The 15,595-nt window shown below is 52.7% G+C and overlaps 1 protein-coding gene across 1 annotated transcript; it reads right to left on the reverse strand.

Annotated features, from left to right (window-relative positions):
- Positions 1-4,147: 4,147 nt before the first annotated feature.
- On the reverse strand, positions 4,148-5,979 carry Itprip (inositol 1,4,5-trisphosphate receptor interacting protein). Its single transcript, XM_051146757.1, has one exon. It carries the CDS (start codon positions 5,960-5,962, stop codon positions 4,292-4,294), a length of 1,671 nt encoding a protein of 556 aa, XP_051002714.1. The 5' UTR covers positions 5,963-5,979; the 3' UTR covers positions 4,148-4,291.
- Between the last annotated feature and the right edge of the window lie 9,616 nt (positions 5,980-15,595).

The raw sequence follows: 15,595 nt of genomic DNA on the forward strand, positions 1-15,595 counted from the left end.
TCCTCCCCTCCTTATCCCTCTCCTGCCCAGTTCCCTCCCTCCTATTTCAGGTGCTTGAATCTCAGTGAGAAGGGGACACTTCTCCCTCTTAACTTGCATGGTTTCTCAGTATACACAAACACACACACTTTCTTCGGAATCCTCACTGCTATATACCCCCATGTGACCCCAGTCAAGTCACTTGACCTTTCTGCATCTCATATCCTCAGATGGAAAATGGGGGTTACAGTAAGAGCATCCATTCAGGACTGATGTGGGGTCATGGGAGTTGACGCCTGTGTGAGCAGAAGGGGATGGATCACAGTTGGGGCTGCTGCACGGTAGCTGCTCATCCTTCTCTGTGTTTCTCCAGGCCTTCCCTAACTGCCCTACGTATCAGTGGTCCTTGGATTTCGTAGGTGGGAAATTGGGTAGAATGTGGGTTCTATGACACAGCAAGGAGCCTGTTCCCGGTGATGTGGGTAGTGAGGGCCACACAGGGATACACTGGGCCCCAGCAGCACCAGGTTTCAGTCTTTGTAGGCATGTGCTACAATGCCTATGCGGTATGATATGACATGTGGTGTCGGGAATTGAACCCAGGGCTTTGTGAATGCTAGGCAGGTATTCTACCAACTGAGCTACACCCTTGGGCCCACTCCAGTCCTTTTTGTGGTGCTTCTCATAGGAGAACTTGGAAGGGGGCCCTTGCTCTTCCCTCTGTCTCGAACAGCATCTCTTATGCACCAGGCTCCCAGTACCTGTATGAACCTGCCAGGAGTCAGGGCTTCCCCAGCCATCTGCTGTCCTGGTCACTTGTGGGACTGCAGTTGTGCTCAGGAAAAAGTCCTATGGTATAGCTGGCACCACACTGACCATATTGACCTTCCTCAGTGAAGGGATCAGCCTCGCCCATGGATGTCTTCTGATAAAGCGGTAGTTTTCTTGAAAGGAAGTTAAGAAGTTTTCCTCAACGGTACCACATGGGGGACGCTTAGAGCTTTACACGGTCACTTAGATTGGATTCTGAGCACCATGCAGGTCCAAGGCAACTGGCCGAGCTCTCTGGGTGATTTGGGTGACAGCTTTGTTAATGAGTCCACATGCTAGCAATTTCCAGGGAGCTATAGTTTGGGTGTTGTGTCCAGACCACACCTGCCAAGGGTTCTTGCTTCGGAAGACTGGTTAAGACTAGTGAGAGAACCTCAAATTAGGGCTCCTTGAAGGAGATCAGGGTGTATCTTATGCACCCCTGGTTACTTCTCACAAAGGTTAGCACAAGAGCCTCAGCCCGGCTCTCCACCCCAATCAAAGCAGCGTGTTCTCACTATAATGTGGCATCCTCATCAGACATCAAATACAGCCATCTGATCTGGAATCTAGAGCCTTCTGGATGGTGAGGTATATAAGCCTCTTTTAGTCCTAAGTAGTTTCGAGTATCTCATGGTAGAAATGGAAGCTCCCTACTAAAGAGGGCTGTGTGTGTGTGTGTGTGTGTGTGTGTGTGTGTGTGTGTGTGTGTGTGTGTGTGTGTAGGCCATATAGGACAACATTGGCTTCTTTCTTTGGGAACAGTCTACCTTGTTTTGGAGACAGGGCATCTTATTGGTCAGTGAGGCTAAACTGGCTGGGCAGGAAGTCCTGGGGATTCATCTCTGTGTGTCTGCCTGCCTGCCTGCCTGCCTGAGATTACAAGCATTAACTACCATGTCAGCTCTTCCCTTGCGTTCTGAGGATTAAGTTCAGGTCCCTGTATTTATGTGGCAAGCACTTTACTGAATGAGCCATCTCCTCAGGCCCTGGCCTGGGGATTTTGAGGATACAGTGTGCTCCCCTAACACAACCAACCTCAGAGCCTCAGGTGTGGCAGACCTGGTCCAGAGGCCTACGGCTGGTCCAGTGTCCTTGGGAGGTGAGAGGACGTCTATGGTGCAAAGGGGTTGGGAGAGGGTATCGTCCTTTGTGGAAAGGTCCTGTGAGCTCAGAGGACTTAAGCTTCAAGACAGACTCTTCAAAAAGCAAACCCTCCTCGTTTCTTTCAGGGCCTCCCTGTCTTTGCACAGGCCTGCTCTATGAACCTCATGCTGGACTCTGCCCTGCAGCCAGCTTTCGAAAGTACTTCGGAGGGACCCTGCAGGCAGTGCACAAGCTGCCTTAAGGGCAAAAGTATTCCATTTTGTTATTTTAAAAAATCCTTGAGGGCGTAAGAATAAAAATGGTGTGTGTGTGTGTGTGTGTGTGTGTGTGTGTGTGTGTGTGTGTGTGTGTGTGTGTAAGCTTTGCTTGCCAATAGGAAATCTACCCTCATCCCCAACTCTGCTCTAAGATTTCCTGAAGTGAAAAACAAACTCTACTCCTTACAAGAATTTAATTCCTCCTTTAATATAAATAAGGCAGCACAAAACCCCGAGAGCCCTGGGATGCTTCAGATGCATCTCTGGTGTACAACAGGCTTCTGTTCCACCGAATGGCCGGCAGACAAGAAGAAGCCAGAGGTGTTTCTCCTGTGACCTTCCTCCTGGGGGGAAGCTGGGGGTGGGGGGTGGGGGGTGGAGAGGGAGGGTCCAGGCTTGGCCTTGGCCTCTGGAGGCTGGTTCTTCACTGCCAGGCTCTCTTTGAATGAGCAGTGGGACACGAATGAACAGAAATAGGCACAGATGACAATAAATAAGAACATTGCCCCGACTCTGGAAGGTACCTGTTGATGAAGGTGGCTCAGGGCTGCGGACAGAGCCACACTTGGAGTAGGCTCCATTACTGGGTCCTAGGTTGCCCACTTGAAGGCTGTGGAGGGGCAGGACCACACGTGTTTGGTTCAACCTCTGCTCTCGTTCAGGCATCCTAGGGTCTCTGGCTACCCTGCACTCGATAGAGACCTTCTCCACCACCACTTAGCCTTGGTGGCTAAATGGTCCATGGTCCATCTTCTGGAGCTTTCTGAGGTCACATAAGGCATGTGTGGGGCTACAGGAAGCCTGGTTTTGATGCCTGCTAGGTCCGCTGTCTCAACTTCTGGATGGCTATGGGTACCACCTTGTTCTTCACCCGCATTTCTTCTTTGGTCCACTGTTACCATGGAGATGATGTGGAGAAGAAATTCCAAACAGGCAGCTAAGTTCAAGTGCAGAAGAAGCAGCTGGATCTTCCAAAAGAGGCCTGGACAGGGGCCCAGCTCCAGCCTCAGGCTCTGGTGCTGGTCTGGGGCCCACAGTACTCCTTTGAAGACACAGGCTGTGTCTGAACTACTCACACAGATCCTCAGTGAGCCCAGCCTACACTATGTTCTTTAGCTCTGGGTCATCCAGGAGGTCAGCAAGGCCCATGCAGGAAAGACTGCCTACATACAGGGGGCGAGGCCTTCTTGGAGTTGGGGACTGGGAGATGCTTTGGGTCTAGGTTTTATAGCATCTGTGGTGTACAAGCCTACCCTTCCCAATGACCCGGAGCCCAAAGATGGCTTAGGGCTATTGTAATCCTCTCCCCGGGGCTCTGGAACTTTCTGCAAAGTGGGCCAAAGTGCAAGTCAGACACGAGTATCTGTGCCACTCTACCACACAGTTGGCTGGTAAAACCAGCTGTGGAGAGGGGGGAGGAGCTTCTGAGCCAGCACCCAATATGGTAAATGGCACCCATGGTGGCTGGGACGTGGTACAAGGGTAAAAGGACAGGGTGTGTACCTGAGCAAGATGTACGGCTGAAAAACTGGCCAACTTAAGACACTCCACCACCAAGTACCCATTTCTGTGTAATGGAGACATTAGCCACCAGGTCCTGGGCCTCTGCCAGGTTCTTTCCGCCAAGTAGTATTAAAAAAATGTCAGCCACATGGGACCTCGGTTATTGTGCACGGTGTGGTTCAAAGGCTGTGATTTCCCACAGCAGTCCCCATTTGCGATTCAACTGCAGGTGGCTGGGACCAAGAGTTCCCGGATGGAGTGCTGGGTCTTAATCTGATTCCCAGCAACATCCTAGCAGATCCAAAAGGGATCGCATTCAAATCAGTGCTTGCAGTCTCTCTAACTCAGTCCCGAGAGACTGTCCGGTCACTGTCTTGGCCATTCATAGTGATCTACAGCTAGCGACAAGGGATCAGTGCCCAAACTCAAAACAATGGTTTTACCAACAAGCCCCTGTGGCCAAAAAAGGCAAAACGGTGTCCAGTTGTCTGTTTCCTTCACTCTCCAGGACCTGGCTCCTTAGCAAGGTGAACGTCAGCTGCCTCCAGGCCTGCTGTGTTTCCTGTATGGCGTCACAGAGGCCAGTAAGGTAGATACATAAGATGCTTTCCCTCACGGCCGTCAAATCTCATGCTCTACAAGGCGACTGCTTTTGGTGGTGGGCTGGCGTGGTCTGAAGGGACATGAAGGGAATACTCGCGGACGAGTGTTGGGGCATTCTTGAGCATTTCATAGAAGGACTCCACTGTGCTGTGGTAAAGCGTCCGCTGCAGAACGAAGGGCCGGAAGAGGTTGAGAGGCTCGGCTCTGCGCAGGGTCTCTGGGAGTCCCATAGCCACGGGCACCTTGCGGTTGCCCACAAAGAAATGGTGGAGCTTCTTCTCCAGCAGGCTCCTCTCCAGGAAGCAGAAGAGCTCCCGCAGGCGCACATCCAGCTGGCTGGCCGTCCAGTCAGTAGCCTGCCTGGACAGCAGGAGATGCATCAGGGCAGTTTTTAGGTGGTAGTTGTTCAGCCCACTGGGGCCTGTCAGGCGGCTCTGCTTGGAAAGCAAGAAGGAGGCGATCTGCAAACAGCTGAGGTGGCAGGCACCCTCCGGCAAAGCCTTGGTTGTCATCCGGAGGAACTGTCTCTCGCAGACAGCAAAGGACAGGAACCAGTCAGAGTTCCGGGCTGGAGTACCCTCACACGACACCTTGGGGACCTGTGAGACAAAGTATAGATCCGAGTCATTATACTGGACAACCGGAGTCAGGGTGAAGGGCATGGACTTTCCCGAGCGGAACTTGATCTTGAGAGACCCTGGGGTGTCCAGCTGGTCAAAAGCAAGGTCGAACTCATACTTGTGGGCAATGTGGTGCCAGGCTCTGGTGAGGGACACTAGGAACCACTTCATGACCTGCACGGTGTCTAGATATGAGGACTCTCTGGAACACAGCAAGTCCTCCATTGCACTGCCTCCACCACGGCCAGGCCGCACCCCTCTCTTCTTGCCATGAAGGAGACACAGCATATCCTCCCCAAGCTTGGTCTTGCCGCAGATGCAGCCTAGAGGGTCCCCATCAGCTGGGGACACCTTGATTTGGCCATAGCCCTGGCGATCCAAGGGCACTGAAAGGCTGGAGCACCAGAGCTCTGGGCGGAAGCTATAGGACTCTGTGGGAATGAAGGGTACAAACAGTTGGTACAACAGGGGCCTCTCCACTAGACAGTTTTCGTACATGTCACCCACGCCAATAAAGTCTTCCATCTCCATGTCAGTGTCCCGGTTGCAGATGCTCCTCAGGGCTCCCAGCAGGTCGTCCACGAAGCCTTCCACAAACTCCCTGGTGCGGGTGGCATCACCCGTAGCACTCCGAATACAACGCTCATAGAAGTGGTCCAGGGTGGCCTTATTGGGCAGGGGAAGGCCCCTCAGTGGGGTACCTACGAGTCCAGACAGCTCATCCTCATCTCCACCCAGGCACGCTGGAAAGGGCCCGTCCTGGTGGTCTTGCCGCCACACCTCGATGATTAGGAAGAGGATCATGCAGAGCGTGCTCCAGAGGTCCCAGGCAGTGTGGGCTTCTGGCTGCGGCTGGCCCTCGTCTTCCAGTGGCTGCAGAGCCTCCTTCTCGGCCACCAGCCGTGACATCTCCTCCTCCAGGCGCAGCTGCTCCAGCTGCAGCTTCTCCTGGTGCTCCTGCATCTTGCGGATGATCTCCTCCTCATTTTCCGGGACGGTAGCGTTCTCCCGAGGGAACAGTAGTGGGTGGTTAACGATGGCCGTCACCACCACCAGACATACCCTGAAAAGTCCCAGGGCCATGGCTGCAGTGTTCCTAAGAAGAGAAAGACACTTCTGGTCACACTTAAGTTTCCTTCAAGGATATTTTCGCCCTGGACCCTTGTACCAGTCTCTGCTCCCAAGAGCCAGTGAGGGCCTGGGGTCTCACACTCAACCCCCAGCCGCCTCCAGTGACCATCTCCCATGCTCCAGTCCAGTCTTAGGGGAAGAGTCTATGGCTTACACACGTCTTAGACATTTCCTTCTGCCTGCTAGAACATTTCTCTTGATGGAGCCAGTGCACTCTTGACCTCGTGGGTCAACCTTCTCTCCTCTTGGCCCTTTGGCTGGGGTAGATCTAAACTGGCAGCTCAAATCCAGAGGTGAGCCTAAAGGCCAAACCCAAGATAACGAGTCTGCTCCACGCAGCCACAGCTATACCCACAGTGATTGGTTCTATGATGAGTGTATGAACAACTTGAAGCAAGGCTTTCCTTGTTGCTAGGGCTGTCTGATAGCAGGACTGCATCTACACCATGGGCTGCTCTTTAGCCACCTCGAAGGAGAACCTGCCACCAACATAGAGTAAAGCACACGCCGCTCCCGAGCTGTGTATGAAACCATCGCTTCTGGGTTTTTGCAATCAGAGGAGTCCATAAAGACATCTCTTCTCTTTAAGCTAAGCTGAGTTGTTCTTCAGCCATCAGAACTAAGAGGCCCCACATGCTGCCTTCTGCTACCAATATAGTTTGTTTAGTGGGTGTGTCCTCCGGCAATAAAACCTAGTGGTTAAGAATGACATGTTCCAAAGCGAATCCTGTCACTGAAGAGCTGTGTGATGCTGGGTACATTAACTCATCTCTCTGAGTCTAGGCTTAAAAAAAAAAAAGGTAATCATATCCCCACAGGGGTATGGAACTGATGCCTCTCCATGCTCTTATCCAAGTGTTTGAACTCTGAATCTGACCTCTTAGCAGATTCTCTAAGACAGATGGACTTCTAGCACTTAAATACTTTGCGGGAGAAAGGCTGAACTCTTGCAGTCTTTGCGACTGAAATTGTGATGCATGGAGCACTGGCAGAGGTACCTCCTGGGATCTTGTTAGAAACCTAGAGTCAAGCTGGGTGTGGGGTTGACACTCTTAGGAGACAGAGTCAGGAGGACTGCCATGGATTCAAGGCTAGCCTAGGCTACACAGTGAGACTACCGAGAACAAGATGGGGGCCTAAGTGAGGACGTAGCAGGTAAGCACACTTGCTACTCTGCCAGAGAACCAGTGCTTAGCTCCTTGTATCTATACCATACAGGTCACAACCACTTGTCCTCCAGCTCCCGGGGAACTGATGTCCTCTTAGGGTATAGGGTATAGACACACACATACACACACACACACACACACACACACACACAGAGAGAGAGAGAGAGAGAGAGAGAGAGAGAGAGAGAGAGAGAGAGAGAGAGAGAGAGGAATAAAACCCAACCAACCAACCAAATGCAGAGTTGCAGCCCCACCCCTGACCTCAATCAGAATCTTTACTTTAAAATCATCCATGTGGGGTTGGGGTTGGGGTTGGGGTTGGGGTTGGGGTTGGGGTTGGGATTGGAGGGATGGCTCAGCGGTTAAGAGCTTTAGTTACTGTTTTCAAGGGCCAGTGTTTGTTTCCCAGCACCCGTATGGCAGCTCTCAACTGTCTGTGACTCCTGTTCCAGGGGGATCTGATGCCCTCTTCTGGTTCCCTTGAGCACTGCATGCTTGTAGGAAGGGCCGTGTTATGGGTACAGTTGACTCACCAATGTCACCTGCAGTTTCATTTTTCCAAATTTTCAGTCACTTAGAGTCAGCTATAAACTTCAAGCTACACTCTGAGCAAATGTGTTGAAATCATATGGCTCCACTCTTTCTCGCCTGGACTATGAGCCACACATCTGTCCAACATATCCCCCCAGTGTACCCTACTCACCCATTAGTAACTAGGCAACCAGCTTGGCCAGGTTGACCCCCATGACATTATAGTGCTTATGATGAACAAACCCTTATTTGAGCTTATGGCCCCAAGTGCAAAAGCGATGACTCTGGTGATTTGGATATGCTGATGAGAAGCAGAAAAGGGTTTCTTTTTATGTGAAAAGACAGACATTCTCAAGGGAAGAAACAAAATCATATTCCAAGGTATCCTATCTGAAATTGTGACGAAGGAAAAGCAATTCTTGTTGCTGTTGCACCCCAAGCGACAGAAGCTATAGCCGTAATGTGTGGCGAGCAGAAAGAAAGGAAAAGGCCTTAGGTGTGTGTGTGTGTGTGTGTGTGTGTGTGTGTGTGTGTGTGTGTGTGTGTGTGTAGCAAGACAAAGTACACACAACCTTCAGCACTCAGGCACCATGTGGAGGTCTAGGATAAGGAGCATCTCTGTATTGACCTTTCATGGAACTTTCTCGGTTCCCAGCAGGAACCCTGGGATGAACTATACCTACCCTGTCCCTCTCTCTTTCAGTAACATCAGCAAAGATCTTGAGATTCTTGTTGGACAACAAAGAGAAGAACCCAAAAGGCCTGTCACCCTCCTGGGGCAAGCCAACACTGGCTGACAGGAATTTCTGGGCTCTTTTCCTAGAGTCCCCTGACCTTGAATTTGCAGGAGGAAACTCTTACCCTCCATGGTACCAGGGGAAAGGGGCTCATGAGCAGGCGAGGATTCTCCAGCAAGGGGAAGATGAATACTCGCAGCCTGTGCTGGCTGGCCAGGGCAAGCTGCTGTTCATAGGTGACTCAGACATCTCCACCCCACGTACAGAGCATACTAGTCAGCAGGATCCAGAGGGGCTGGGGTGGAGATCTGGCCCCAGGGAGGAGGAGACAAGTTCAGGCGCAGCTCTGAAGAGCCCACAGGTTTCTACAGAGCAGGAAGCAAAGGGACAAGAGCAAGTGCGGGATGTCAGACTGGAAGAGATAGGATGGGGGGGGGGGGCAAGTCCAAGGGCAGCCAGTCAGCCTCCCACTCCAGAGCTGGGAAACGCATGGCGGATAATTGCAGACACAGAACAGTCATGGTTTCCATGACACAGAAACAGCAAAGGGTGATCCACCAGGGTGGCCCAGGGCAGAACTCTTGAGGCTGGTTGGAGAGCGGGGATCAGGGCTTTAAATGGAGTCCCTGCAGTGTGACACCAGATGGCAGCCAGCTAGCAAGGAGCCCTTCAAGGCCCCTGTAACACAGGCAGCTGTCTCTGGGCACCGCTGTCCCCATGGCAACTGCCATCAATTGGGAGGAAGTCAGCTTCCACATCAATACCGGAGGGAGAACGCGCCATCCATGGGGGGAGTGTGGCCAACATGAACCCCCAGACTAGAGAATTCTCTTCCCCTTCACACCGTAGCTTCAGCTACGCCACCCGCCACCCGAGCGAAACCACAGGCCTGCTGGAGGATGCGAGACCCTGGGAGCTTCCTTGTCCAGAACTCAAAACCAAGGAGTCACTTGGAGGACCCAGACTAAGCACAGGTGCCTTGGGCAAATTACTTGACTTTTCCCATCCCATCTCTGCACCTGGCAAGTGGGAGGAGAAATACCTGCTGTTGTAAAGCTTGAGCAAGGAAACCCCCTGCTCCCTTGTATCATAGCTCCTGTTAAAGACTAGCCGTGGCAGGGTGAGAATACACAGATGTCCCTGCCTGCAAGGTGCTCTGGATGGACACAGGCAGCACCCATGGGGGTTATGGACCAACTCTGTTAAAAGCATCAGGCTAAAGGCACAACGAACACAAGGCATCTACGTTGAGACTCCCCCTCGGGCCTGGCCTTGAACTTTGGTTCTGCCCTTGGTGTCATGATTTCCGGAGGGAGGGGGGACACCATTCAGCTTTTCTAGCGCTCCCATCTTCATCCCTGAGGAGGTCAGAACAGCTCCTCCTTTACAAGGATGCCGAAGTCAAATGCCCCTGGGTGCTCAGTACAGTGCCTGGCGCAGGGCAGGCACCACAAGCAGCGGCTTCTTTTTCCTTGGCCTCCACAGATGAGGACTCTCACCAGCCAAGCACAGTAGCCCTGCCCAGGTCTCAGGGTGTGGAAGAACGCACACTGGAAAGTGCTTCGGAAGCAGAAAACACCCCACAGTCATGGCACAGTGCACCTTCCACTCCGCCCCACCAGCAAAAGGAAGGAATCCTTCAAAGCCTGCAAGTGAGGAGAGACCCAGCTGACTCACCCTCCCTCCCCCATCCCACCCCCCACAGCTCAACCATCACCTTCTTCCCAGGGATCTTAACCCAGTTGTCATTTTTTGTCCCTTGCTAACCTCTGTACAGGCTATAGAGCCTTGTGGATGAGGTATGAGGGCCAGGTCAATATACTGAACGGGCTGTAGTCACTTGTGCCTCCCTTGCAGAGCTGGGATTGAAGCTTCTCCTCTTCTGCCTCCCAAACCAGTTGATAGGGACCACTGCCCTGAAGGGCCTGGGCAAGAGCAGAGAGGAGTTTGTACTCCGGTGTGAAGCTCTTGTAAACCAAAATGACACGCATGTGCACGCACCCTCACAGGCATGCACACACATACCCTTCCCCAAAGGGTGCCTTTTCCAAGATGTCTGCCTCTGCTGGTCCCAAAGCTGCCAGCTTTAAGACTGCTCCACACCTGTGGCTTGTGATGGCTGTGGGCAGCCTTGGCTTTGGGAATAAACCTGGGTCATTTGGCGGGCTTCCGCCTGCTTGCCAGGAAGCAGACAGGAAGCCCGCTGAATTCCTCTCCACCCCAGCCTCACCCACAGAGAGGGTGGCTCAAACAGCTAAACTTAGCCTGGCCAAAAGCCAGGTCTTGGGGTACAGAGGCTGGGGAAAGATGGCAGCCTCTGGGTATCTGTGTGCATGTGGTGGCCAGGACAGGTACTCTATCAGGCTCTTCCTGTAGGGCTAGCCAGGAGCCTAAGACCCTAGAGGGGAAATGTTAGGTGGCTGTTTACTGGGGTCCCTTACTCCTGCACCCCAGAACACTTCTCACAATAGCTTGGGTGAACAAACACCACTGAGAGTTTACTGCCCACAGCTCCTGTCTGTCAAGCCCTCACTAGGATGTGCTCAGCACTGTCCACGGTGACCACTGTGGCTTTCCAAGAGGCGGTTATGATCCCTGGTTCACAGATGGGTCAGTCAAAGCTCAAAGGACTTTCTAGCCATGTGGCTGCAGAGGTCAGAGGTAGCTGGAATTCCAGCTGTTCCACCTGCCTCTGTGTGCAAAGCCCAGGCTTTCCCACCATGGTGCCGCAACAAAGCACCTGAGTGCTAGGAGAGAGCTGGCCACTTCAGGATCCTCAGTGAGCAGAGCTACATCCCTGACAGAAAAAAACCCTCACAGTACATATGGGTGTTAGGCAGCCACAGAGCACCTCACAGGGGCTCAAGAGGCCAGTGAACTAGAGCTATAAAAACAGAGAGCTTTATTCCCGTTCTTTGAAGGCCCTTCTGGGCCCACCCATTGGTGGGGGTGTTAGGTCCCCGGCTCCATAGTTGCTCCTTTCCCTCCTTCCAGAGAATTCTGCAACAAGCTTGTGCCCTTCTTTTCCCCCTGCCCATTACCAGCCTAAGGCCATCCAGGGTTGGATGGGTGACTCTAATCCTAGCCATTTCTCAGTGACTAAGTACCTCTCCCTCTTTCCAAGGCTCCCAGGAGCAGCCCCACCTGGGAACTGGCTGGACAGATGCATTTTCAGCGCCATCTTATTTTTATTTTTACTTTTTATTTTTGGTTTTTCGAGACAGGCTTTCTCTGTGTAGCCCTGGCTGTCCTGGACTCCCTTTGCAGACCAGGCTGGCCTCGAACTCACAGCGATCCACCTGTCTCTGCCTCCCAGAGTGCTGGGATTAAAGGTGTGCGCTACCACACCTGGCCTTTCAGTGCCATCTTATGCCACCTGCTGAGCAGAAACATCAGGGTAGGGCCTAGCACTGTGGTGCTTTTAGCAAATTCCCCTGGTGGTTCTCCGCCCCCCCCCCACCCCCACTGCCCAAGCCTGAGCACCACCCATTCTAAAGCCAGGTTCCTAGGCCAGGTACCCTCTGGGGAGAAGGACGGGTGGGGCTCCTGCAGTGTCACAGCTGGGTTCTGGAGCTTGCCAAGGTCCCCTGCCTGGCTCAGCCTGTCAGATGTAATTAGCTCTGCTAATTAATTATAATAGTAGCCACAGTGCTGGAGAGGCAATCTGGGCCAAGAGGAACATCTGATGGCTTAAAGGAGGCAGGTGATGGTAGACTGTGTGTGGAGGGTTTTCCCCCCCTCACTGTCTAAGTGCTAGACCCTTTAAGAAAGGGATCAAGAAAACCCAGGCTGCGCTGACTGTGCTGAACCCTGCTGTGCGCTGGCCTTGTGTTTGGGTTTCCAATTCCAGCTAACGGGGTTCGAGGTTCGCAGCTGCGTGTGTGGGAAACAAAGCCAATTTGGAGAAAGTCAGAATTTAGAACTGTCCTAGCCTAAGCACCATCTTACAGATTTGCAAAGCGAGGCCCCAAAAACAGATAGGTTGGACCAGGAAGGTGATGTAGAGGGGGCTGAGGCAGAACGGGAATGCATCGTGGGCCCTCCCAGGGGACATCCGGTAAGATGTTCTGTGCAGAGAACAGCAAAAGACGTTTTCGTTATTAAGAGCTGCTTCGAGTCAGGCACGATGTTAAACGCTTTGCATGTACTCTTCCATGCCTGGCACATACAATGGCTGGCCCTTTGTATGTTTACTCGCTCAAGCCAGGCACAGAGCTTGGCGCACCGAATGTGCTTGGTTAGCTTGGCAGCTGCCTAACTACCATTTCACAGCAGGGGCCGATGGCCGCAGATGGTTTGTAGTCCAACTGAGTGAGGACCACCCAGCTGAGCCTGTCTCTCCTCTGCTCTCACATCTTCATTCCTCAGGAAATCAAGGGAGAACTGAGTGAGTGGTTCCATTGTGGCCTGTGGCCTGGGGCACTTCCGGGCTGCCAGTGTCAGTGGCAACTGTCCATCTCATTAGGAGGACTGTCTCCCAGGTTTCCCAGGCCCTGGAGCATCAGGGCCATACCATGAAGGCCCAGTGGACCTCAACAGAACCCATGTTGGCCTCTATCTTGGTTTGGGGTTTTGGAGTCCAAGGCTCAGGCAGCCTGAGCACTGTGGTGACTTCCTCCTATATCCCAGGTTTCCTGCTACATCTCCAAAGCCACACTTTCTTCAGTGGAGTGGAGCCCCACCAGTGTGAGACTAACTTCCCCCGGGAGTGAGTTGATCTTCCCCTTCTGAGCACAGCTGGCTGCGAGCTTGGACCGCTACCCTGCCCTCCACTATGTCAGTTTATTCACTGGTTCTGCTTTCTCACCGACCGGTCCAGCATAGCAAACCAAGTGTCCTACAGCTTCCAAGTCCCCCTGCATGGGCTAGACTCAACACAGCCCCAGCTTGTCGCAGGGAGCTGACTTAGCATGTGCTGGGAGATGCCCAGGGCAGATACAGGTGTGGCAGCCACCTGTCTCTACCAAGTCCATTGTTGGCTAACTCAGGACCCAGCACCAGGGCCCAGTCACCTCTGCTCAGTGTGTAATGCCTGAGCTGAGAGCACCCACCAACCTTTCAGATCACGGGGGGTGGGGGGGTGGGGGGGAGGAGGAGAAAGGCCTGATAGAGGTGGTCCTTATCCAAGCAAGGACAAGAGGATGCAAGATTCTACTGTAGCATCTCTGGCTGGACCTCTCTTCACCTGTACCCACATGGGGACAAGGGAGAACATCTCTGTTGGGGGCTGGGCTGTGGCAGGCCTCTCATCCTCAAAGGAGAGGGAGGGGCAGACAAAGAAAGGAAGTAAAGAAAGAGGAAGGAAGAAGACCAACAAGAACAATTGAGAAAGTAGGCAGAAAGGGTGTGGTCCACCCTTACCCACTCCATTTACCCAGAATTCTTGGAGTCTTGGCCTCAGCTACTATCTATCTCTCCTATTCAGTTCTTTCTCTTCTCTTCTTCCAGTTGCTTTCCCTAAAAGGGTGGTTATGAAGCCAAGGTTGTTGGGGAGAAGTGGGAAATAGGCGAGGACACCAAGGAAAAATAAGCCAGGCTGCTGTGGAGGGCTGAGCATGGGGACACTGGCCATTTGGGTGACACATGCTTCACCTGCAAGCAATGACTACCACAGTGCATATTCTATGAACCCAGAATGGCAAGACCTTTTTTCTTCCCTAATAGAAGCCAATATTTTAGACTTTTATTAGAATCCTCTCATTTTAAAGGACTGATTACTTTGTCAAAAACATTCTTTTAAACCCACCTAGATCCAATCAGATAATGTCAATGACTCACCAGGGCCCGTGTGCCCATGTGCAGCCCCTTGATGCCAGTGCTGGGCCCCTTCGCTGCTCTGTGCCTCACTTCACTGGGAAGCATTCCTTTCAGCTCTTGCCACCAAGCCCCTAAGCAGCTATTTGGCAGAACTACTATTTCCGGAGCCTAGGCCTAACCTCCACCCCGCCACCCAGTCCTGACCATCCCAGTGCCTTCTAGTCAGCCTAGCTTTCTGCCTGATGTTCAGAGCCTGGCCTCAGGCACATTCAGGGACCCCTCACTTCCTTCTTTGCCTGGAAAGGACCATGGTGACAACATTTGAGGGATGACCATACCCAAGGCCAGTGCTGGCGGCTTTACATAGATGCCAGAAATGTTTTCTTTTTTTCGCATAGCTTCTCCAGAAATTCTACAAATCTATAAAGAGTATAATAAGGAGAGCATGGTCCTAAAGGTCTGTGGCTCCCAAAGACCAGAGAAATCCCTCTACGTAAGCCGGAGGAGACTCAGACTGACTGATCAGGCACCGGTGAGCCAGTGGTAAGTGCCCACCGGGTAGGGAGGTGGCCCCTTTGGTGAGGTGAGCTGTGTTGTTTATATGGGGATGCTGGCTGGACCCAAAGGAGATACGAGGTCACACAGCTAAAAGCAGTCTTGGAAGAGGGAGAGGCTTCAAGGAAGTCACCAGGATGCTAATCCTCTTGTCTGGACTGGGGTCATGAGAGTGGCCAGGGAAGCCAAGGGACAGGAAGGACAGGGGCCTGGACGCTGCTGGCCCTGGCAGGAGGGTTACATCCTTCCTGCTCTGCTACTAGGTGTGCCTATATCAATCATGGTGGGAAAACCATCAATCTCCCAGGAAGGACAAGGTGTCCCTCTGTCCAGCTGAGGGCGTGGCACACAGGGCATCACAGATAACTTGATGCCTCGGGGAATAGACACACAGAGGGTAGGGTGGGAGCAGGAGGGAGGACTGCAGCCCTGAGCCCTGGCCACACCCCTTTCTTCTCATTTCCTCCCTGCAGGGTGCCTGGAATCCTGTAGTCACCGAGTGGATTGATTGAATGGCAGCCCTTAAGAAGATGTGACTCTACCATACCCTGATGTGAGCTTATTTGGACAGAGGGACTTTGTATATGTATCTAGATGCAGGAGCTTGAGATGAGATCCTGGATCCAAGTGGGGCCTAAGTCCTTGTGAGAGATGGAAAGGCTGGGATAGAGGACAAAGCAATGGAAGACAGACCTACATGGGGGATGGTGTGTCAATAGCGGGACACCTGAGCTGGAAGAAAGAAGGAACACGTAGTTCCTGAGAATACAGTGTCACAACATCCTCGGGAAAAGCGGCCTCCTCTCTTTCAGCAAACAGCTCCCCAGCTGTGCATC

This window comes from Acomys russatus, chromosome 5 (assembly GCF_903995435.1).
Source record: "Acomys russatus chromosome 5, mAcoRus1.1, whole genome shotgun sequence".
Taxonomy (NCBI): Eukaryota; Metazoa; Chordata; class Mammalia; order Rodentia; family Muridae; genus Acomys; species Acomys russatus.